Consider the following 26,264-nt stretch of genomic DNA (forward strand, 5'->3'; position numbering starts at 1 on the left):
GGCTTGCAAATGCATGGTGGTTAAATGTCTATGCATGCAACTTGTATTGAGACTTTTCAGATTCTGTCCTCTGCTTAAGGTAGTTGAACATTTTTGACAGATGACTTTGCGCTGATCAATTGGATGTTGTTTAAAAAAATGCCAGACTGCACTCTTTCTAGCATCGGATACCTTTTCAGGCATTGCAGACTGAGCTTTAACCGGATGGCCACGCTGTCCTCCAACAGGTTTTGGCTTTGCCACGCGTTTTGGGCAAGATACGGGCCCGGCAGATGGAACCTGTTGCGATGTTGATGCCTGCTGCGGCCCCTCCTCCTCCGCTTCAGAACTGCTGCCGCCTGCACCCTGTTCCCCCAATGGCTGCCAATCGGGGTCAAGAACTGGGTCATCTATTACCTCTTCTTGTAGCTCGTGTGCAACTTCGTCTGTGTCACCGTGTCGGTCGGTGGTATAGCGTTCGTGATGGGGCAACATAGTCTCATCAGGGTCTGATTCTTGATCAGCACCCTGCGAGGGCAATGTTGTGGTCTGAGTCAAAGGACCAGCATAGTAGTCTGGCTGTGGCTGTGCATCAGTGCACTCCATGTCAGATTCAACTTGTAATGGGCATGGACTGTTAACTGCTTCACTTTCTAAGCCAGGGACGGTATGTGTAAAGAGCTCCATGGAGTAACCCGTTGTGTCGCCTGCTGCATTCTTCTCTGTTGTTGTTTTTGCTGAAGAGGACAAGGAAGCGACTTGTCCCTGACCGTGAACATCCACTAACGATGCGCTGCTTTGACATTTACCAGTTTCACGAGAGGAGGCAAAAGAGCTAGAGGCTGAGTCAGCAAGATAAGCCAAAACTTGCTCTTGCTGCTCCGGCTTTAAAAGCGGTTTTCCTACTCCCAGAAAAGGGAGCGTTCGAGGCCTTGTGTAGCCAGACGACGAACCTGGCTCCACAGCTCCAGACTTAGGTGCAATATTTTTTTTCCCACGACCAGCTGATGCTCCACCACTACCACTACCCTCATTACCAGCTGACAATGAACGCCCCCGGCCACGACCTCTTCCACCATACTTCCTCATTGTTTTAAAAACGTAAACAAACTAACGGTATTTGTTGCTGTCACACAAATTACACGGTGAGCTATAACTTCAGTATGATTTAGCTACCCCTTTACAGGTGAGTGAGACCACAACGAAAATCAGGCACAATGTTACACACTCTGTTGTTGGTGGCAACAAATGAGAGAGATGCCACACACGCAGGACTGTCACTGAAGCACAAATGTAAATATTAATCTCCCACTGATTTGATGTTTTTTTTAAGGGAGACTTTAGGAAAAAAAAAATAGAATAAAATGATTTTTTCAGGAAGAATTTAGAAACCAAATAAAACAAAAAAAGGCTTTCTATGGCCCACTGAGTGAGAGATGACGCACACAGGAGTCAGGAGTGGCACACAAGCCCAGAGGCCAATATTTATCTCCCTTTTTTTTTTTTTTGTTCCAGGGAAAATTTATAAACCCAATAAAAAAAATAAATAAATAGGCTTTCTATGGCCCACTATCTGAGAGACAGAGAGAGATGGCACACTTAGGACTGGCACACAAGCCCAAAGGCCAATATTAATCTCCCACTGATTGATTTATTCAGGTAGAATTTAGAACCCAAATAAAGCAAAAAAAAAAAAACAAAAAAAAAAAAAAAAAAGGGCTTTCTATGGCCCACTGAGTGAGTGATGATGCACACAGGAGTCAGGAGTGGCACACAAGCCCTGAGGCCAATATTTTTCTCCCACTGATTGATGTAGTGGTTTTTTCAGGTAGATTTTAGAACCAAAATCAAGCAAAAAAATAAATAGGCTTTCTATGGCCCACTGAGTGAGAGATGACAGACAGGGATGGCACTCTAGCAGAAATGTCAATCTTAATCTCCCACAAAAAACAAAACAAAACAGGGAGTGTCCTTCAATTACTATCTCCCTGCAGTAATCTCAGCCAGGTATGGCAGGCAGCAATAAGGAGTGGACTGATGCACAAATTAAATAAAAAGTGTGTACAAACCAAAAAGATAGCTGTGCAGAAAGGAAGGAACAAGAGGATTTGTGCTTTGAAAAAAGCAGTTGGTTTGCACAGCGGCGTACACACAGCAATGCAGCTATCAGGGAGCCTTCTAGGGCAGCCCAATGAGCTACAGCGCTGAGGGGAAAAAAAAAAAAAAAAAAAATGTAGCTTCCACTGTCCCTGCACACCGAAGGTGGTGTTGGGCAGTGGAAATCGCTACAGCACAAGCGGTTTGGTGGTTAATGGACCCTGCCTAACGCTATCCCTGCTTCTGACGAAGCGGCAGCAACCTCTCCCTAAGCTCAGATCAGCAGCAGTAACATGGCGGTCGGCGGGAACGCCCCTTTATAGCCCCTGTGACGCCGCAGACAGCAAGCCAATCACTGCAATGCCCTTCTCTAAGATGGTGGGGACCAGGACCTATGTCATCACGCTGCCCACACTCTGCGTTTACCTTCATTGGCTGAGAAATGGCGCTTTTCGCGTCATTGAAACGCGACTTTGGCGCGAAAGTCGCGTACCGCATGGCCGACCCCGCACAGGGGTCGGATCGGGTTTCATGAAACCCGACTTTGCCAAAAGTCGGCGACTTTTGAAAATGAACGACCCGTTTCGCTCAACCCTAGTCCCTGCCTATGGGGGTGACTAAGGGGGGGGGGGGGGGTCATTTACTTTTTTTTTTTATTTTGATCACTGAGATATAACCTATCTCAGTGATCAAAATTCACTCTGGAACGAATCTGCCAGCCGGCAGATTCGGCGGGCGCACTGCACATGCGCCCGCTATTTTGGAAGATGGCGGCGCCCAGGAAAGAAGACGGACGGACCCCGGGAGGCCAGGTAAGTATAAGGGGGGGGAGATCAGGGCATGGGGGGGGGGGGGGCGTCAGAGCACTGGGGGGGTGGATCGGAACACGGGGGGGTGGATTGGAGCACGGAGTGGGGGATCGCTGTGCAGGCGGGTGGATTGGAGCACGGGGGGGAGCGGACAGGAGGACGGGGGGGGGGGGAGCGGAGCACAGGACGGAGGGGAACGGAGCACAGATCGGGGGGCTGGGGGGGGGCGATCGGTGGGGTGGGGTGGGTGCACATTAGTGTTTCCAGCCATGGCCGATGATATTGCAGCATCGGCCATGGCTGGATTGTAATATTTCACCATTTTTTTTTTAGGTGAAATATTACAAATCGCTCTGATTGGCTGTTGAAAGTGAAACTGCCAATCAGAGCGATCGTAGCCACGGGGGGGTGAAGCCACCCCCCCTGGGCTAAACTACCACTCCCCCTGTCCCTGCAGATCGGGTGAAATGGGAGTTAACCCTTTCACCCGATCTGCAGGGACGCGATCTTTCCATGACGCATATGCTGCGTCATGGGTCGGAATGGCACCGACTTTCATGACGCAGCGTATGCGTCAAAGGTCGGGAAGGGGTTAAAGAACGTTACTCTAGGTGCTTTCATGCATGCCATTTCAATGCTGGGTTTATTGCCAGAACTAGATTAGCACAAAATACGTGTACATGGGTGAAAGCATATTTGAAATCCACCTTAGCCGTTTTTGCCACAGATTGTATGTACACAGGCCGAAAACCCTATTTATACATCCCATACAAAGCCTATATATTTAGTGCTCAGTAAATGTTATAAACAAGACTAAAAGCATTTAATGTTCGGAGAACAATAACATTCAGAGTGCGTGGGTGTAATGGTTTCAAAGGCTGGGTGGCCGATGTTCTAGCCAGAAATAGAAGAAAAGTAGCACACGCTAAAAAGTCCACTGAAGAACTAAAGATTCGTGTACTGCTCACAAGTACTGGTGAACAATGAGTGAAAAAAAATTCTCAGTTTTTCCCTTAAACTTTGGTCACTTTATCTAGAATACTGTCACAATAAACATTCACTGTGATATCAGACTTACGGCAAGTTTCTCTGTAATGACTGCCTTCTGTTTATCAGTCAGATCTTCTCGCTCCAGTACAATATCATGAAGCTGGTTTACGAGCTGGGTTGCAGCATGGCCATTATTTATCAAATTCTTGCCAAGTCAAATTGAGAGGGAACAAAAAACAAAACACGATCAGCATTTATGGTATTGATAGAACAAATCGAATCTTGATGGTGAGCACCTTTCATCAAATTTTTCATGCTGAACTTGACATACAATGCGTGTATATTATGTATAATATGTGTTTAATATGTACCGTATATATGCATTTTTATTTTTTTTTTTCAACTTTCTCTCCTCACTGGGACTCTGTACTTTTCCCTGTATGATGATGTTCAACCAAAAGAAGGCAGCAACACACTGGAGAAAGTAGAACACACACCCCAATAGCAGGTTTCTCAGCACGTGAGAAGTACAACACAGACCTGATATCCTGGTCTAACCTCCTGAATGATTATAAAGTGCTGTGAATAGAGTACAGATGACTCGCACCTTTTAGATAAGGTCCTGTCAGACCATGGGTGCAGCACAGACGAGTTTAGCTGTGTCACATTATAAACCCTTCTATTGGCCCATCTCTTCTCGTAGTACTGTAACCTCAGCTGTACTGTACCTCACACCACACTGTCTGTTCAGAGCCAAGGACACAGTGTCAGTAACTAAACTTATGTCTGTTGTGTTCAGGGCAACTTGTTATTCCTCTGAAGTGAGATCAGAACAAGGTGTCAACTCATTAGTCTCATACAAGAGTAGCTCAGAACAGGCAGGTTTACTCTTGTGGGAGACATAATGACAGACAATCCAATCTCATTGCAGAGGGATTACAAGTTGCTATGAGCACAGCAGACAAAAGTTTGATTATTGACACCTTCGAGTTCTTTTGCTCCAAGCAGTGTGGAAGGAGGGGGTATTACAGCAGTGGTGAAAATGCAAGAGAGGAAATAGCTGATCGGCAATGAGGAAAAGATGGTTCTCCAGCGGGGAAACAGTAAAATTTCGTCTTTAATGAAAAATTCATAAAAATAGGCACAATGTGGATAAAATGTAGATCCCGAGGGGCTACCAACTGACGCGTTTCGACAATACAGTCTTAATTCCCCAGGATCTACATGTTATCCACATTGTGCCTTTTTTTAATGAATTTTTCATTAAAGACGAAATTTTACTTTTTCCACGCTGGAGAACCATCTTTTCCTCATTTTTGGCACCTGCACGTCCAAGCCAGGGCGGCTCCGTGCGTGGAACGCATTCCTAGGAAGAGACTGCAAATGGTGATCTGACTTTCCTTGTCCCCATCCCTTTCTATACAGCTGATTGACAGGTATGTAATGTGACAAACTCAGCCTGCCTTCCCCATCCCTCAAACAAACTGCTGGCGTCCTTATTTGAAAAGGTGTTGGTCATCTATGCTTTATTCCCAGCACTTTCTTATCATGCAACAGGTAACACCAGTAGATTTCATCTGTCAAACAGTGAGAAGCTGGCACTAAGCTATGGTGAGGGCGTATTTTTATCTCATGTGTTTTCTGGTTATGATTGTGCAATGTCATACAGGGGAAATGCATACCCCAAGTGAAAACTCTGATAACACCTACTTGGACTTAAACTAACTCATTATGTGTTACTTTGATAGCAAATATTTGTCAACATATCTAAACTGGAATACTTCAAGATATATCATGGATTCTGAAATTCATCCAAGATATCTTCAAGATATCTCATGGATTCTGTTTTTTGTTAAACATTGTACTTCGTTAGGCCGGTTTCACATTAGCGTTTTGAGGAGCTGTGGACTTCCTCCGTGAAGCCCCTCCCTCGGCCACACCTCCATCGCTAGCACCGCCTACTTCTGCATGCAGCCTGCGTACCCATCTTTAACATAAGGTACGCAGGTCGTGCGGCTGTATGCGGATGCTTCCGCATGCGTCGTTTTGACGATGCGGCGAACAGCGTAGGACGCAGCTGGTTGCAATTGCTTTTTTTCTCCGCATCGTCAAAACGACACATGCTTAAGCATCCGCATACAGCCTGCGTACCTAAATGTTAAAGATAGGTACACAGGCCGCATGCAGAAGTAGGCGGAGGAGCGGCTTCACGGAGGAAGTCCGCAGCTCCTCAAAATGCTAGTGTGAAACTAGCCTTAGCAATAAATTTAGATACAAAGGTTTTCCTTTTTCTCTATTGTTTGAAAATTTTTCAGTAGTTTCATCAAATTTCAGATATTTTTCAAACTCTGAAAGCTTCTGTAGCCTTAAATGAAAGATTGTCTTACAACACAAAAAAAGATAATCATACCACAGAAAAAAGAATTTTTAACATGTTCCATATGTGTACTGCAAGTAAAAAAAAAAAAAAACAAAAAAAAAAAAAAACAGCTTCCTATTTTATTAGGATGTTCGGAAAAAAATTTGCTTTAATTATTTTTTCCCAAGCAAATTCCTAAATTTTTTTTTTTTTTTACAAAGTGATGTAATTTTGATGTGGCCTATATACTGGAAACCTTTACCATTTTAAAAACTACACCTGAACTTATTTTGGAAGCTAGAACCTTCATTCATCTAGGGATGTGAAGACTATTTTGCACCTATTATTGATTCACAGAATTCTAGAACATTTGGACATTAAAATGAAAAGTTGCATTTTTCCAGTGAAATGTTCTTTTAAAACCAAATTTTTAATTTTCACGAGCAGGGGAAATGAGAAATTTACACCATAATTTGTTACATAATTCTTCTGGAATGTGGAAATACCCTATACGTGGTAAAAATCAAATGCTTGGGAAACTAAGAGATTGGATAGGAAACAGCGCTATTTGATATTTAGAGTGCAAATTTGAACGCCACGTTGAGTTTGCAGAGCCCATTTGGTGCCAACAAAAGCAGAATCCCTCACAAGTGACCCGATTTGGAAAACGATCACATAAGGAATCTAGGGATGTTGGTGAGCATTTTAACCCACAAAACTGCAAGGACGGAGGCCAGACAAAGTCCAAAGAGACTTCATCTGCCTCATAGTGAATGGTGCAGTCTGTTTTCGTCAGAGTTGTTTTTTGGGAGTTTAGCACCATGCAAGTGCTTAATGTAGATTAGTGTAAGAAACAAAAGTTCACTGGTACCTTTTTCTATAAATTGTAGGAGCGCAAGATTAATGTGAACCGAGCATTATTCTAATTTTTGGGAGACAGAATGAACAACTAAACGGCAGTTCAAGATTTCTTTGGATAATTTTGTTTTTATATTTTAGAGTGTCAGTCAAATTGTGTGCACATTTCTTAGGTCTCACCCCAGGACTAATTTTTAATAACATTTTGTAACATTGCAACATTTTTTATTGGTGGCTCAATCACAAAACTAAATTATTTGTAATTAATGTCTTGCAGCAAAGTAATCATACAATTTTACAGTAGTTTGACTTTTTTTTTTTTAACAAAACACTCTTTGGTTCAGCATAGTCCTGGCAATGCTTCTCCACACACTGGAGAATAAACGGCTTCTGGTCAGTAACAAACTGAAAGTACTCATGAGTGCAATGGAGCATTCAACGGCATCATTCATGATTTTAAATCTGGCGACTTTTGAAGATGCACCGATGTAACTTGCATTAGTGTTCCCACAGACAAGCACCTTGATGAAAAAAATGCTGGTTTATTTCCAGTGCAACAAACAGCTTTTTTTGTTGCTGGATGACATGAATTGATGAAGCTTTTTGTGTAACGAAAGGTTCTTGGCAAGTTGCACGTGAGTTGCGCAGACATCATTGCCTTCCTTCTGTAGAGCCAATACCAACCTTTCTTCAGATGCAATATATATATATATATATATATATATATATATATATATATACACATACACACATATATGATGATAGGTGTGTGTGTGTGTGTGTGTAATATATATATCCTTTGTATGCTACAAATTCTTGCAGTCATGTCATTTCGCTGAGATGTGACTGGGATCTCACAGAGGTACCAAGCCTTCAAGTATAAGTTTACAGTAAAAGTGCAAAAATTGTCAGAGATTTTATTTATTTTTAACTGTCAGGGTTAAACGAAATTGCTGATGAAACATGAAGATCTTCAGACCGTATATATCACTTTGGCCATCCATAAGGGCCCGATGGAAGGCACCTGGAGTATCGGTGTGTACGTCTTAGTTTGCCAGTGAACTAAGGAACAGGAGTGCCAGTGTTATTCCTTGTAATCATCTCTAAGATGACATTGTGCAATCTGGTTGGTGCAAAGACACTCCTTAAGTGGACATGACCGTTTCAACTGAGCTATCTTCCATTTCAACCAGCCGAAAATCTAAAAACTTTACATGTGGACCTGTTGATGCCAGCCACATTTTATCAACCACGCTTGCAATAATTTGCACGTGAATGTGGTGCCTTAACGGCAAACTCAGTAGTCCTTTCTGCAGTTTCTGCTGCAAGAGGACGAATGCAAAAGCCATTGTACCAGCATTACTACTGGTCGTGTCGAACAACATTAAACTTCACTTCATTCAAGAGCTGCCAATGCTTCAAATGCAGTCTTAGCGTGTGTTGCTCCGCTGCTGCTAGGCATCTCTGGGACAGACAACTTCTCAGGGTCTCCTCCTGACACAAGTACTGCCAGCAGTTTTATTGCGGATCTAGGTTGCAAACCTTTTCCCATCAAAGTGTACAGTCAGTGGACCACTGCTATTGAATGAAGCTTTAATAGCATTTGCTGCAATCTCTCGATGCGGGCTATGAGCCTGATAGATTCCCTATTGAACATAACACTGTCTGGACCATGGACAAGAGACTGGAGCAGCAGCAGCAAGGCGGGAGGTCACTTTTCTATCACTGGTATTCGTTCTTTTTAGAGCTGCAGCAACTTCCAGATTCACAATATTGACAGATCTTACTAACTTACGTTTCTTGAGACCAAAATGCCCTTCACCCTCATCACTATCATTGTTGCTGTAACTACTACTGCAAAGTACAGCCGATGCAGTCGCCTGCTGAACATGCTCAGTATGCTTTGTTTCTCTGCCCGCAATTTTCTCAAATCTTCGGTCTTCTGACCTAGGCCAGCTTTCTGTCTATTTGTCCCATGTTTCCACGACAACCTTTTTCTCTTTCAGCAATCATGAAGTCAACGTCATCCTGACGTTTTATACGTTTCGTGGCATCCACATGGGCGACATCAAACAAATCATCAAGTTTGTTAAGAATCCAAGGAGAAGGAATTTGTGTTTTGGTTCACCGTTTAGCATTCTTATGGAAACTCTTCCATTGACCAAACAGACTGTTCACATCACTGGTCACGTGATATTGTTGCCTGGTCTCACTTTCCCAGAACCAAAGTACTTTGTTGGCTGTGATTCTGTACAGTGCAGGAAATAAAACCTGGCCAACACCTGCCGATTTGATGGCAGTTTAGACTAAATAATACTGCCTACTGTCCATCCAATTAACGTCATTCTTCTAACACTGCAATTTGAAGATGCCATTTTGTTCTTACAAGTGAAACTGTGGGAGGCTTAAATAGCACGCAAAAAAATTAAAATTTGATACGTTGCTGCTGGGGGTTTAGTATTCGGCTGTGCACCTTCTCATTCCCGATTAGCAACCTATGCTAATGACAGAGGGAGGGGATAGAGCCTCAAAGTTTGTTGATTGTTGAAAGGCTGAGTGCAGGGCAGCCAAACTATTTTTATTATGCTTTGCTTATATAGTGCTATCATATTACGCAGCGCTTTACAGACATTATCACTGTCCTCAATGGGGCTCACAATCAGTTCCCTCAGAACTGAACTCAGAACCCCAGCGCTGCAAGGCTCTAGTGCTAAACACTGAGCTGCCCTGAGTTTGTCTGGGACAGAAGCCGGGACAGTGAATGGAGTGCGAATGGGCACTACTGCGCATGCATGCCTTCCCCGTTCCATTCACTTTCAGGGTGGGCTGGATAGTGGCCGAAGCCAAAAACCCTGGAATTCGCTTATCTCTAGTTGCTGCAAATCACCTTAATATCGCTCATCAACACTTACTTTAATTTAGTATCGTAATTTGCAAGTGAATTTCTGGCAAAAATTTTCATTAAACAGTAAAAGACACATGGAAGTGGTGTAGGCTGCTGTGTAAATATTTAGAGATTAGACTAAAGGTATCGTCACATTAAGCGACGCTGCAGCGATATAGACAACGAGCCGATCGCTGCAGCGTCGCTGTTTAGGTCGCTAGGAGACGTCAGACACCGGCAACAGCAAAACGATGCAGGAGCGATCCAGTGACGTACTTATCGTTCTCGCTGGTCGTTGATCCATGAAAAAACATTGCAGGCATCGTTGCTTTTGCTGTCAAACAGGAGGAATCATGCCGACCTGACGACCAAATTAAGTTCCGGACTTTCAGCTCCGACCAGCAATGTCACAGCAGGATCCTGATCACTGCTGTGTGTCAAACACAACGAGATCGCTATCCAGGACGCTGCAACGTCATGGATCGCTGTCGTTCTCGTTGGAAAGTTGTTCAGTGTGAAGGTACCTTTACCTAAACCAGTGAGTAATAATGAATGTTGTCTAATCTGGCAAATTTGCTTTAAAACAAGAAATATAAACTAATAATTTTCTTTAGAAAATTACAAATAAGTACATTGGAGAGGGTTTCAAGGATCGGTGAGGCCCGTATTGCTGCAAATCTTATTTTAATGGCTATTAAAGGGACACTGTCACCTGAATTTGGAGGGAACAATCTTCAGCCATGGAGGCGGGGATTTTGGGTGTTTGATTCACCCCTTCCTTACCCGCTGGCTGCATGCTGGCTGGAATATTGGATTGAAGTTCATTCTCTGTCCTCCATAGTACACGCCTGCGCAAGGCAAGATTGCTTTGGGCAGGCATGTACTACGGAGGATAGAGAATGAACTTCAATCCAATATTCCAGCCAGCATGCAGCCAGCGGGTAAGGAAAGGGTGAATCAAACACCCGAAAACCCCGCCTCCATGGCTGAAGATTGTTCCCTCCAAATTCAGGTGACAGTGTCCCTTTAAGTGGTCAAGAACTGATATTGAGCAACCTTTTAGACAACCAAAAGAAACTATTTTCTAAAGGATATTACACATGATTATAGGTGGTGAGACTTCGTTTTATTCAAGTTTTTATTTTTTTCTATAGAATGCATTGTCACCCCAATATATTTAAAAAAGACATAGTTACTTACGGGTAACAGGATTTCTAACTGTAGCCCCAACCCTAATGGAAATAAATACATTTTTTACATTTTATTATTTTTCCCTAACTAAGGGGGTGATGAAGGGGGGTTTGATTTACTTTCATAGCAGGTTTTTTAGCAAATTTTTATGATTGGCAGCTGTCACACACTAAAAGACGCCTTTTCTTGCAAAAAATAGTTTTTGCGTTACCACATTTTGAGAGCTATAATTTTTCCATATTTTGGTCCACAGAGTCATGTGAGGTCTTGTTTTTTGCGGGACGAGTTGACGTTTTTATTGGTAGCATTTTCAGCACGTGACATTTTTTGATCGCTTTTTATTCAGATTTTTGTGAGGCAGAATGACCAAAACCCAGCTATTCATGAATTTCTTTTGGGGGGCGTGTAAACCGTTCCACGTTTGATAAAATTGATAAAGCAGTTTTGTTCTTCGGGTGAAAACGATTACAGCGATACCTGATTTATGTTTTGGCGCTTTTATACGATAAAAACTATTTTATATAAGAAATAATTATTTTTGCATCGCTTTATTCTGAGGACTATAACTTTTTTTATTTTTTCGCTGATGATGCTGTATGGCGGCTCGTTTTTGCAGGACAAGATGACGTTTTCAGCGGTACCATGGTTATTTATATCCGATATTTTAATCGAGTGTTATTCCACTTTTTGTTCAGCGGTATGATAATAAAGCGTTGGTTTTTTGCCTGTTTTTTTTTTTTTTTTTTTTTTTTTTACGGTGTTCACTAAAGGGGTTAACTAGTGGGACAGTTTTATAGGTCGGGTCGTTACGGACGCGGCGATACTAAATTTGTGTACTTTTATTGTTTTTTTATTTAGATAAAGAAATGTATTTATTGGAACAATATATATATTTTTTTCATTATTTAGGTTTTGTTTGTTTTTTTTACTGTGTCCCAGGGTGGGACATCACTATATAGTGTCAGATCGCTGATCTGACACTTTGCAAAGCACTGTGTCAGATCAGCGATCTGACAGGCAGTGCTCCAGGCTTGCTGGCGCTTGCTCTGAGCAAGCGCTTGCAATCCACTTCCCTGCAGGACCCGGAAGGAGCCCCGCGGCCATTTTGGATCCGGGGACTGCAGGGAGGAGGAGGTAGGAGACCCTCTGAACAACGCAATCACATCGTGTTGTTCCGAGGGTCTCAGGGAAGCACGCAGGGAGGCCCCTCCCTGCGCGATGCTTCCCTGTGCCGCCGGAACGTGTTCCGGGGGTTAATGTGCCGGGAGCGGTCCGTGACCGCTCCTGGCACATAGTGCCAGATGTCAGCTGTGATAATCAGCTGACACCCGGCCGTGCTCCCCCCGTGAGTGCAGCTGATCACATATGACGTACTACCCCGTCGAGGGTCAGATAGGCCCAGGTCACCTTGACGGGACAGTATGTCTTAGGTCAGAGAGGGGTAAATACCATTTTGGGCTCGGCAACACTGATTGCTTTTTATTCAGATTTTTCAAAAGCGCTGTAAATTTAAAAAAAAAAAAAAAAAAAAAAAAAAGGGGGGGGGGGAAGGAAAACTGTCCTTTAACCCCTTAGTGACTGGGCCAAATTTTTTAAATCTGACGAAAGTCACTTTATATGTTAACTCTGGAATGCTTCAACAAATCCCAGTGAGTTTGGGAGTTTTTTTGTGGCACATTATAATTTATGATGGTAAATTTAGGTTGATTTTTTTTTTTTTTTTTTTTAAATAAAACAAAACGTATCAAAAATTTCCCAAAAATGTAAAAACAAAATTGCAATTTTTTTTAAACTTTGAATGATTTATCTCTTTAATCCAAATAGTTATACCACAGAAAGACATGAATAAATAATATTTTCAACGTCTGCTTTACAGAAGCACCATTTGTAAAATGTTTTTTTTTTTTGTTAGCCTTTTAGGTTTAAAAATGTAGCAGTAATTTTTCATTTTTTCAAGGAAATTTACAAAATTTATTGTTTTGAGGGACCTATCCAGGTATGAAGTGACTTTGAGGGTCCTAGATATTGGAAAACCCCAAAAATGATACAATTTTAAAAACAGCACCAATCGACATGTCGAAAACTGCTGTCAGGGTTGTTTATTAGCCCTTAAGTAGTAGTGAGTGAGTATACTCATTCCTTGGGTTTTCCCGAGCACGCTTGGGTGATCTCCGAGTATTTGTTAGTGCTCGGAGATTTAGTTTTCATCGTCGCAGCTGAATAATTTACAGCTATTAGCCAGGCTGAGTACATGTAGGAGTTGCCTGGTTGCTAGGGAATCCCCACATGTACTCAGCCTGGCTAATAGCTGTAAATCATTCAGCTGCCGCGATGAAAACTTAATCTCTGAACACTAACAAATACTCGGAGGACCCCCGAGCGTGCTCTGGAAAACCCTGAGCAACGGTATATTCGCTCATCACTACCCTTAAAGTGATTTTCAGGAATGAATGCAAAGTGGCATGACAGGAATGAAAAAGTGTATTTTTACCCACCTAAATGTTGTTAACTTCTGAACACGTCACTATATCCGGCAGACTCTGCGGCCGTGAATTGCCATGGCAAAAATCAGGACCACACAATCATGATCTCAGGGTGCCGATAGTGTTAAAGAGGAAACCCCCACACTGATAACCATTTATATGATGTAATCACTATTGACAGAAGCATCTAAGGGGTTAAACGACCATATTTGATGCCAGCACTGATTGTGGCTGATACAGCAAGTTGTCAGCTATAGTGTTCAGCCGACAGCTGCTGGATTGTCACCTGTATGGGAATGCTATTCTTTTATATCACAGGTCAGTAAAAAGACATATCGTCAGTCATTAAGGGGTTAATGACTGCTGTGAAGAGGTGTACTGCCAGCCATTAAGTGGTTAATATAGATTACTATAATAATTAGGGCATAGTATATTGACCAAATATCAAATAAAACCATTATTAACTTTCTTACCTTCACTACAATTTCTAATTTCTCAAAGGATCCACTCTGGCAAGCTGCCAAGACTCCTTCAATGGTTTCCTTTGGGATTACCTACATGAAAGTGTAGGGAGAAAGACAACATTAATCCCAATATTTCAGTTACCGAACTACAAATTTCATCTGAATTTGATGTTCAATAGAAATGATAAATGTATAGATACACAAAGAACAGATGCATTTATTAACTAATATTAGCACATCCTCTATTAACAGAAGTTCTAAACAAGTAAATCACTGAGAGGGAGAAGTAAGGCTCCTTTCACACTAGCGTCGGAATCTCCCCGTCGCAATGCGTCGGGGAGAGATTCCGACGCTAGCGTTTGCTGCATTGCACAATGGAGGCAGCGGATGCATTTTTCCAGCGCATCCGCTGCCCCATTGTAAGGTGCGGGGAGGTGGGGGCGGAGTTCCGGCCGCGCATGCGCGGTCGGAAAAAGCGGTCCGTCGGGAGAAAAAAACGTTACATGTAGGGTTTTTTTCTCCCGACGGTCCGCCAAAGCACGACGCATCCATTGCAAGACGGATGCGAAGTGTGCCAATCCATCGCAAATGCGTCGTCAATAGAAGTCTATGGGGAAAAAACGCTAGTGTGAAAGTAGCCTAATGTGCAGGGGAAAAAAAATAGAAACATGGTAGCATCTTACCCCAGCTATTTCTGTTACCACTTGTTCTGTGATCTCCTTTCCTGCATTAAGCCTGGTGGCACTTTGAAGAAATGTAATGGCTTTCCTCAAGTCTCCTTCCGAAACCTCAACCAGATGACTTACTGCCTACAGAAAAGTACATTCAAGAAGAGTCCATCAATATTGGAGCTCTGCATCTGTTAATAAGGTTTTAATATACAGCCATTTCTAAACACACTACAGAGTCATTCCAGTAAATACCTTTAGTGATTGGATCTTAGGCTACCAAGGCCCCAATTCATCAAGACCGGAGATTTTCACAACAGTATTTTTTCTTTAACTGTATTTTTTTTTTTTTTTATTTAAATACACTTTTCAATTTTTACAGGAAAAGAAAACATATATAGCCATTTTAAATTTCTTACCATCATTTATAGGTTGTCAACCAATGTTATTCCATAATAACATTTAAACATTTTCAAGTGCATAAAGTGTAAAAGCTCATGAACGAACAAACACAGACTCAGACAAAAAGAAAACAGGGAATATGATATAGAATGTTGTGACCTACTATTATCCAGCTCATAGAGGTCATATTTTTAACATGGCCCAAAAAGAATCCCAAGAAAAGCAAACAAGGTTAAATCTCTCTACAGTACTGTCATTAAGGGCTGCTGGTACTCAAAACTCCTGACATCCTTGAAGCGAGAATATAGATCTAGTTGGGAAGGTGGAGAGGTTTGCTTTCAGTGGTAAACAATCAAACAGGGAGCTGCTGTCAGCATATGTAAAGGCAGTCTAATGGATCTCTTGGATATGGACTCGGGGGAAATATTCAATAGACAGAGTCGAGGATCTAGATGGACTTCTACCCCTGAAAACTTGCTTACTGAGGTTTTGGACAGTATATTTAAAGGGCAGTCCCAAAAAATATGAAAAATAGAACCTCTAGATAAGGTGCACTGCCAGCAAAAGGGGAGTAATCGATGGGTACATTTTATGTAAAAATTCAAGTGTTCACACCAGTCTTGATGAGGGGGTGTAGTGGAATCAGACACTCCCAATACATTAAGAAAGTAATGCCTCTTAATGAATTAGAAATGTCTGACAAGTGGCATGCATCTTGCCACTAATCTTACTGAAGTCAGGAACTGGAATAAAATTTGTGGTGAAAGAAACAGTCATTCGTCATGGATAAGGTGAGCTGTGGCATCACAACACCGCTGCACCCATGAAAGAATCAATTTGCAGGACTCTAGTCCATCGGCCAGGTCAGTAATGTGTGACGCTGGACAGGAGGCCTGCAAATAGCTTTTCTGTTTTCTCTGCCCCTGCAGACACTGTATACAGTTTCCCCACTCACCACTGTTGAGATCTGTGTAACACCTCCTGTCACACAACGCCAATACAATTTAGGAAAAAGTGGGATGTACAATAAATTATATTGTGGGGACTTGTTAGCCAGAAAAATCTATGTGAATAATTTTCTGCCCAATGACGACAAAAGTATTCTGGGAGTGATCCCTTTATTGGCTAACCAGAAAATAATATGTTTGCGAGCTTTCAGAGCACAGAGGCTCCTTCTTCAGGCAGGATTACAAATAGATTAACCCCTTTCTGCCATTAGACGTACTATTTCGTCCATGTGGGGTGGGCCCTACTTCCCAAGGACGGAATAGTACGTCATAGGCGATCGGCCGCGCTCACGGGGGGAGCGCGGCCGAGTGTCAGCTGCTTATCGCAGCTGACATCCGACACTATGTGCCAGGAGCGGTCACGGACCGCCCCCGGCACATTAACCCCCGGCACACCGCGATCAAACATGATCACGATGTGCCGGCGGTGCAGGGAAGCATCGCGCAGGGAGGGGGCTCCCTGCAGGCTTCCCTGAGCCCCCCGCAGCAACGCGATGTGATCGCGTTGCTCCGGGGGTCTCCTACCTTCCCCCCTGCAGCAAGTCCCGGATCCAAGATGGCCGCGGATCCGGGTCCTGCAGGGAGGGAGGTGCCTTACCAAGTGCCTGCTCAGAGCAGGCACTTGGTAACGCTGCAGCACTCTGAGTGCTGTGCAAACTGGCAGATCACCGATCTGTATTGTAGAGTTATAGTTAGGGCTAGCGTTATGGTTAGGGCTAGGGTTAGGGCTAGAGTTATGGTTAGGGTTAGGGCTAGAGTTATGGTTAGGGCTAGAGTTAGGGTTAGGGCTAGAGTTAGGGTTAGGGCTAGAGTTAGGGCTACAGTTAGGGTTAAGGCTACAGTTAGGGTTGGGGCTAAAGTTAGGGTTTGGATTACATTTGCGGTTGGGAATAGGGTTGGGATTAGGGTTAGGGGTGTGTCTGGGTTAGAGGTGTGGTTAGGGTTACCGTTGGAATTAGGGTTAGGGGTGTGTTTGGATTAGGGTTTCAGTTATAATTGGGGGGTTTCCACTGTTTAGACACATCAGGGGCTCTCCAAACGCAACATGGCGTCCGATCTCAATTCCAGCCAATTCTGCGTTGAAAAAAGTAAAACAGTGCTCCTTCCCTTCCGAGCTCTCCCGTGTGTCCAAACAGGAGTTTACCCCAACATATGGGGTATCAGCATACTCAGGACAAATTGGACAACAACTTTTGGGGTCCAATTTCTCCTGTTACCCTTGGTAAAATAAAACAAATTGGAGCTGAAGTAAATTTTTTGTGAAAAAAGTTAAATGTAAATTTTTATTTAAACATTCCAAAAATTCCTGTGAAACACCTGAAGGGTTAATAAACTTCTTGAATGTGGTTTTGAGAACCTTGAGGGGTGCAGTTTTTAGAATGGTGTCACACTTGGGTATACAAAACTGGGGGCTAAAAAATAATTTTTGTGGGGAAAAAAAAGGATTTTTTATTTTCACGGCTCTGCGTTATAAACTGTAGTGAAACACTTGGGGGCTCAAAGTTCTCACAACACATCTAGATAAGTTCGTGGGGGGGGTCTAGTTTCCAATATGGGGTCACTTGTGGGGGGTTTCTACTGTTTAGGTACATTAGGGGCTCTGCAAACGCAATGTGACGCCTGCAGACCATTCCATCTAAGTCTGCATTCCAAATGGTGCTCCTTCCCTTCCGAGCCCCCCCATGCGCCCAAACGGTGGTTCCACCCCACATATGGGGCATCAGCGCACTGAGGACAAATTGGACAACAACTTTTGGGGTCCAATTTCTCCTGTTACCCTCAGGAAAATACAAAACTGGGGGCTAAAAAATAATTTTTGTGGGAAAATATTTTTGTTTTATTTTTACGGCTCTGCATTATAAACTTCTGTGAAGCTCTTGGTGGGTCAAAGTGCTCACCACACATCTAGATAAGTTCCTTAGGGGGTCTACTTTCCAAAATGGTGTCACTTGTGGGGGGTTTCAATGTTTAGGCACATCAGTGGCTCTCCAAACGCAACATGGCGTCTCATCTCAATTCCTGTGAATTTTGCATTGAAAAGTCAAAAGGCGCTCCTTCCCTTCCGAGCTCTCCCATGCGCCCAAACAGTGGTTTACCCCCACATATGGGGTATCAGAGTACTCAGGACAAATTGTACAACAACTTTTTGGTTCCAATTTCTTCTCTTACCATTGGGAAAATAAAAAATTGGGGGCGAAAAGATCTTTTTTGTGAAAATTTTTTTTTTATTTTTACGGTTCTGCATTATAAACTTCTGTGAAGCACTTGGTGGGTCAAAGTTCCCACCACACCTCTAGATAAGTTCCTTAGGGGGTCTACTTTCCAAAATAGTGTCACTTGTGGGGGGGTTTCAATGTTTAGGCACATCTGTGGCTCTCCAAACGCAACATGGTGTCCCATTTCAATTCCAGTCAATTTTGCATTAAAAAGTCAAATGGCGCTCCTTCGCTTCCAAGCTCTGTCATGCGCTCAAACAGTGGTTTACCTCCACTTATGGGGTATCGGCGTACTCAGGACAAATTGTACAACAAGGTTTGGGATCCATTTTTTCCTGTAACCCTTGGTAAAATAAAACAAATTGGAGCTGAAGTAAATTTTTTGTGAAAAAAAGTGAAATGTTCATTTTTATTTAAACATTCCAAAGATTCCTGTGAAACACCTGAAGGGTTAATAAACTTCCTGAATGTGGTTTTGAGAACCTTGAGGGGTGCAGTTTTTAGAATGGTGTCACACTTGGGTATTTTCTATCATATAGACCAGAGGTCCCCAACTCCAGTCCTCAAGGCCCACCAACAGGTCATGTTTTCAGGATTTCCTTTGCATTGCACAGGTGATGCAATTATTACCTGGGCAAGACTAAGGAAATCCTGAAAACATGACATGTTGGTGGGCCTTGAGGACTGGAGTTGGGGACCCCTGATATAGACCCCTCAAAATGACTTCAAATGAGATGTGATCCCTAAAATAAAATGGTGTTGTAAAAATGAGAAATTGCTGGTCAACTTTTAACCCTTATAACTCCCTAACAAAAAAAAATTTTGGTTCCAAAATTGTGCTGATGTAAAGTAGACATGTGGGAAATGTTACTTATTAAGTATTGTGTGACATATCTCTGATTTAATTGCATAAAAATTCAAATTTGGAAAATTGTGAAATTTTCAAAATTTTCGCCATATTTCCTTTTTTTTTCACAAATAAACGCAGGTAATATCAAAGAAATTTTACCACTCTCATGAAGTACAATATGTCACGAGAAAACAATGTCAGAATCACCGGGATCCGTTGAAGCGTTCCAGAGTTATAACCTCATAAATGGACAGTGGTCAGAATTGTAAAAATTGGCCCGGTCCATAACGTGCAAACCACCCTTGGGGGTAAAGGGGTTAATAAGAAAGCACAACATTTAAATTATACTACAGGAGGACATTTGTTAGGGGGTGGGAAGTGGGATGAGTCCATAGATAAGCCAAGGAAATCAAATTAAGCATTCTCTTATAAATGGAGAGGCAGTGGGAATAATGTTCTTAGTTATCTGGAGTACATCAGGTGGAGGTGTGAATTGTATCCATGTAGTGACTCATAAATCCAGGTGTTAAATTGAGTCCTAATGTTAAAGAATTGAACATCTTCATTAGTTTGAATTCCCAAATTTTTCTTTCCCTGTGGTCCTTAAAATGACCTCTTAGTATTAAGACTTTAAATCTGTCATACTGTGTCCAGGTCCAGAGAAATGTTTTCCCACAGGTGTGTCCATTTCATTCCTGATTGTGTGTCTGTGTAGATTCATCCTTGTTTGCAGTCTTTGCATAGCTTCCCCAATATAGATACTTCCAGGGCACCTCATACATTGTATCGTGTATACCACGTTGGAGGATGTACATGAAAAAAAGTCCATTACCTTATAGTCCTGATTTATGTTTGGTACACGGACTATATCTGTTGGTACTATGTGGGTACACGTCTTGCATTTTTTATTGTTACAGGGGAATGTGCCAGTCACTGATTATGATGAGAGGACACTTCTGACCAGCAGATTCCTTAAGTTAGGGGGCTGTTTGTAGGAAAGAAGTTGTAGTTCTTGGAATATGTCTTTTAATTTGTGGTCTCTGTTGAATATGGGTCGGAGATCAGCACCTATTTTCCTTAGGATGCTCATGTGGGGGTTGAATGTGACAAGAGGCACCCTGTTATCCCCTCAGTTTGTACTCCAGCAGGCTGCTTTTTTGGGATCCTTGTAGCCCTGTGGATCTGCTCATCTATTACCAGTGGATGGTATCCTTGTTGTAGGAATGTATTCCTCAATGATCGCAGCTGTAGTTCCCTGTCTTTGCTGTCTGAACAGATCCGAATATACCTCAGAGCTTGACTGTAGATGAATTTTTTGTGTGTGTCTTGGATGAAAGCTGTTCCATCTAAGATAAGCCGGACGCCCGGTGGGCTTGCGGTAAATGGATGTCTGTATGGCATTGTCCTTGATGTGTATGGTCATGCCCAGAAAATGTATTTGGGTCTTTGAAAAGTTAAGGGTGAGCTTGATGGTTGGGTGGTACTTGTTGAAATTATTGTGGAAGCTGAGCAGATCATCTTTCGAGCCTGTCCAGATTATTAGCAGATCATCAATGTAGCGGAAGTATGCAAGAGGTTTAACAGAGCAAGATGACAAAAATTCTTCCTCCAGTTTCGCCATAAATAACTTAGCATATTGTGGGGACATTTTGCTTCCCATGGCGCTACCCATACACTGTTAGTATAAATTGTTCCCAAAAGAAAAATAGTTGTGATGGAGCACAAACCTGATAAATTGCAGTGTTGGTTCTGTGGCCAGATTGTTCTTTTGAAGGAAATACTTACATGCTGCAATTCCATCCTCATGAGGAATGTTGGAATAGAGAGACTCTACATCCATGGTGGCTAGTATCATGTCCTCTGGAAGTGAGCCCAGCGCTGACAATTTGCAAAGAATATCCGTGGATCCTGGATATAGCTGGCTGTGCGCCTCATCAAGGGTTTCAGAATGTTCTCCACCCAGCCCGAGATATTCTCAGAGTCCCAATACCAGAGATGATAGGACTTCCAGGATTACCTTCTTTATGTATTTTAGGCAACATGTAGAAGGTACCTATTTGGGGATTGTCTTCTATTAGTTCCAGCAGTGAGGATGAAGTAGAATCAAATCCCTTGATGATATTGGTTAGGTCCTCTGTGTACTTTTTGGTCGGATCTCCCTGAAGTGGAGTGTAGTATTTTATATCCAAGAGTTGTCTGTTTGCTTCCTGGATGTAATCGGTCGTGTTCATTATGACTACAGATCCTACTTTGTCTGCTGGTTTGATGTAAAAGTGGGGGAAGGCAGAAAGCAGTCACAACCAGGAACTGACCGTTTTATAACAGTTTTTCAGACAATGAGCTAGATAAAGGATTTCTAGAAACTCTACAAACAGTAAAATGGTAATTACGGTATGTTGTGGATTATTAATTGTATGTTTGAAATTACACAACCAAGAATAAAAATGCAAGGCAATAGCAATTCTATGAAGTTCCTACGTTTCCCTTCTCAAACCCATTCCTATTGTGCAATGTACCTTTAGCATTTATTTGGGTAAATAAAGGAAAAACTTCAGTGCAAACAAATTCATTTTTGTTTTTTTAAAACCCTAAAAGCTGGATATTTTCTTATTTTGTCATTCAATATAACAATGTTTCTTGTAGTGAGAAAGATTAAATAATTTTACAACTGACAAAAAAAGAAAAAACAAACAAACACATACCTCTGTTGTAATGAGTACATTTTCCTTTTTGCAGATGTCAAGAACTCTCTTTGTTTGTATCTCATCCGAAAGAGGTTTAAAGCGAAACTTAGAGCAACGAGATGTTAAAGGTTCAATAATTCTAGCAGATAAAAAAAGTGGTTTAGCTGTTGTCATTTACTGCCCCACCGAAAAATTTTAAGTAGGAACTAAAGAAGATTGTAATTGTGTTTTATTGCTGATGCTGCCCATTTAAGCTAGAGCACTGGTGTCAACAGCTCCAATACGCATTAGTCACATAGGAATATACCAAGGTTAACATGAAATTATCATTTTATAAGTTTTTATGCATTTCAGATGCTGCAGTGTTGAGGATCTGTGGCGAGACCTCCATTGACTACTTAAAATACCTCTCAGAATTCCACAGGCCCTGCATGAGCTCTGCATTAGTAGCTCTATGGATCCATATACAGCTCTGTGAGGGTAAATGTACTGACCCAACTACTATTCAGGCCCTAGCCCACTCCAATCAGAAACAATAGGCACATCTGGAATACATAAAAGCCTTTATAAAATGTCAGTTATACATTAAGAAAAAGTCAATATAGCACCATGGACAAAAAAAAATAAAAATACCAAGCAGACATAGATAAAGATTAGAACGCCTTAGGTTACTTTCTCCTGGGAGTCACTATTTTGCATCAAAATTTGCAGGCCAAGATAAGGTAGCGGTAAAGAAAACCTTTCCATTATACTTTGTGTAGCTTCCACTCCTGGATTTGGCATAGAGACCCCAACAATGCAAAATGGAGAGGTGATTGGGACAACTCTGCATTGCCAAGCACCGTACTATGCAGATGGCATGCGGGAAAACTGAGCCGAATAGGTTGCAGCGTTAGACAAGCTGCATGGCCCCCTTAAAACAGCTGATTAATAGGGAGCCATAGCCAGATGGGATAATGGTCCACCTTACGTATAGGCCAACCAAATTATTAACTTAGAAGTGCCCTTTATAGACAATCAGGCAGCTCAGATAAAAATGTATTTTTGCAATGTATACAGTATACATGGCTCTGTGTATGTTACAGATACTTTTTACTAGTTGCCTCTGGTTTGAGTTCAGAAAAAAACAAAAAATATGAAACATTGATTGGAGCAATCCACAGGCACGGGGCGTGTTTGTCCTCAATATTTTTTCATGACTTCTCTGCAAATTGTCAGCATCAGTTTGTCTCAGTTACACAACATCCTGCCCTCCACTCCATTACTAGAGAGTGACTCTCAGTAAAGCGGACTGCTCATCATGTGCCAGCCATTCTGTCCAAAATATTAGAAGAACTTACCTACTGACATAATTACAAATGAGACAAAATCTGGTCGTTTTGGACTCTTTTTCCATGGTGCGCCTCAAAGCAGCCTGTGCTGCTGATGTCATGGAGTCTGCTTCATCCAGAATAACAATTTTAAATGGGGGACATGCTTTGCCACTAAAAACAAGAGAAATGTAATTTGTAAAAATCCGTATAAAACAACATGCTAGTCGCAGATATAGGTGCCATGTAAATTCTACAGTGAGGGACACAAATATTGGAGACTAAGCCCGAAGCTGGAAGTTAATATTAAAGAGCTGGAATAACATGCATGTAATAGCCAAACTTATGCGCAGTACTGTTTTTAATCCTGGACAATCCCATTAAATCATGGACATGTACAATGATTGTTAGAGGGAACCTGTCAGCAGGATTGTGCACAGTAACCTACAGTGACAGGTCGGCGCCGTTATACTGAATAAAATGATCCCTTGGTTGAGGAAATCCATCTTGTGGTTGTTCTTCAATCTTTATTTGCAGTTTTCAGTTAATGAGATTTGTGTGGTGTTATGATTACATATTCATCCTTCTAGGCTTATGACAGGTCACTGATCATTCAGGGACCTGCCCCCTATTTTACATTCAGCATCTTATTGTTTGGGGGAAAAAAAAAAAAAAACAGTCATACAGGCGCCCATGCTGTAGCAAACACAATCTATAATATCCATATTTTTATTTGATTTGGTCATATAAATTTCTTGGGGGGGGGGGGGGGGGGGGGAGGGGAGAAAAAAAAGTCAGCTTAATTAAAATGGTGGCGGCGGCTGTGCTATTCGGAATGCAGTAGATGCTACTGCGCAGGCGCCGCTGGCAACATTTTGCTAGAAAGAAAAAAAGGCTCCATAAAGGCAGCGCCTGTGCAGTAGCATCTATAGGAACATGATAGATGCTACTGCACAGGCGCCACCGCCATTTTAAGATAACCCCCTCCCACTATCAAGAAATTTATCACAAAATCAAATGAAAATATGGATATTATAGATCGTATCATGCTACTGCGCAGGCACCGCCACCTGCATGATTAATGTAATTTTTTATCTGCAGTATGTAAAATAGGGGGTGGGTCAGTGAGGAATCAGTGACCTGTTATTAGCCATACAGATGCATATGTATGCAGAGCAACATATAAAGCCCCCCACAGGCCGCCACGAAGCACGTGAATCTCATTAACTTAAAACTGCAAATAAAGATTATACAACAACCACATGATTGATATCATCAACCAAGGTATTGTAACCTGTATAACGGCGTCAACTTGACACTGTCCGTAGGTTACTGAGCAAAATCTTGCTGACTGGATCCCTTTGAGACAATGAGACACGCTTAATGGTAAACAGTGCTTTGGCACTGGATATTTGACAGACAAACTATTTTTGCCTTGCATATAAATCATCTTATGAGGAAAGAACAATCTATTGCTTACTCAGAACGCGTCCCGCCAACTGTCAGCTGAGCAAAGTTCTTCACTTTCTCACGAACCACTTGTATTCCTCTTTCATCAGATGCATTTAGTTCCAGAACACGTTGTCGAAACAATTCTGGCCTGAAAATATTTAATAAAATCAGGACAGTTGTAAAAAAATAACACACACACTGTATAATATATTATGTAAAACACTATATTTAAATGAGACATGTATGTGTTGTAACAAAACCAAGTATGCTAGGGTTAAATCCTAGCTCTACAGGTTCTGATTAGATCACCTGGCCAGCCCTGCATATAACCAAGCTAGCTGCTCTCCTTAGTCAGTTAGCCTAGGGAAGCTGACCAGACAGGGGGTGTCTTGGAGCTGAAGAGAGATTGTCCATAATCCCTTTCTGAGAGGAGTCTACACAGGCCATGTTCAGAGAACAGAAAACATCAGTGGGTGCTATGGACAATAGCAGTTTTGTTCAACTGAGCTGAGGCTAGCTCACAGTTGTGTGAGTAGCCAGGGTCTGTTCTGTTTAGTCGGCACCTGGACAAGGTTAGGGATTAGTGATGAGCGAGTATACTCGTTGCTCGGGTGATCGCCGAGTATTTGTTAGTGTTCTGAGATTAAGTTTTCATCGCGGCAGCTGAATGATTTACAGCTACTAGACAGTTTGATTACATGTGAGGATTCCCTAGCAACCAGGCAACCCCCATATGTACTCAGCCTGGATAATAGCTGTAAATTATTCAGCTGAGGAAATGACAACTTAATTTCCGAACACTAACAAATACTCGGAGATCACCTGAGCATGCTCGGGAAAACTCGAGCAACAAGTACACTTGCTCATCACTATTAGGGATTTATGTTTACAAGATTGTTTTGGTGCTGTGCACCCTGTGGAAAGCAACAACAAAAAAACTGCACGTGTTTGGACTAAAACTGCATTGCCTGTGTGAAGGCTACACACACACACACACACACACACACACACACACACACACACACACACACAAGTTTTCGATTGTGTGCACGCCCGTTTGTCCATGGCCCGTGTGCCTTCATAATAGACCCCCAGAGACATAACTATGATATTTCACTTGTGCATGGTTTGTGAGTCAGGAAAACCTATCATTTCCATGTTCCCAGAGAAGTATGAGTATTGAAGAGGGCAATGTTCTATGTAAAATCCTCAAATCACAGTCTGACCACTGTGGGAAGTAGCATTATTCAGGCCTGTAACTGTTGGACTTGTGAAACCAGCCTGACATTCGTGGTCTGGACAAGGTAGTAAGTACTCAGACTGTGAATGCTGGAAGTACGAAAATGGCCTTACTAGTGTATACTTTATATTACCGTATATACGCGTGTTTAAAGCCGAGGCACCTAATTTTGCCACGAAAAACTGGGAAAACTTATTTACTCGAGTATAAGCCGGGTATGCATTGTCCCCTCATCCCCATCCTTGTCTGCATGGCTCCTCATCCCAATACTTGTCTGCATGGCTCCTCATACCTGCGCTGGTATGCATGGTTTCTCATACC

The 26,264-nt window shown here is 42.2% G+C and overlaps 1 protein-coding gene across 1 annotated transcript in view; it reads right to left on the reverse strand.

Moving 5' to 3' along the window:
• The window catches only part of RFC4 (replication factor C subunit 4), an 86,214-nt gene that overhangs the window by 17,447 nt on the left and 42,503 nt on the right, over positions 1-26,264 (reverse strand). Inside the window, exons 4-9 of the mRNA XM_069727235.1 lie at positions 24,732-24,851; positions 23,282-23,425; positions 21,960-22,080; positions 14,798-14,923; positions 14,124-14,204; positions 3,964-4,080 (exon numbers count right to left, since the gene is read on the reverse strand). Coding sequence (XP_069583336.1) covers positions 3,964-4,080; positions 14,124-14,204; positions 14,798-14,923; positions 21,960-22,080; positions 23,282-23,425; positions 24,732-24,851 — 709 coding nt within the window. The remainder of the gene's footprint in view (positions 1-3,963; positions 4,081-14,123; positions 14,205-14,797; positions 14,924-21,959; positions 22,081-23,281; positions 23,426-24,731; positions 24,852-26,264) is intronic.

This window comes from Ranitomeya imitator, chromosome 5 (genome assembly GCF_032444005.1).
Source record: "Ranitomeya imitator isolate aRanImi1 chromosome 5, aRanImi1.pri, whole genome shotgun sequence".
NCBI classification, from domain to species: domain Eukaryota; kingdom Metazoa; phylum Chordata; class Amphibia; order Anura; family Dendrobatidae; genus Ranitomeya; species Ranitomeya imitator.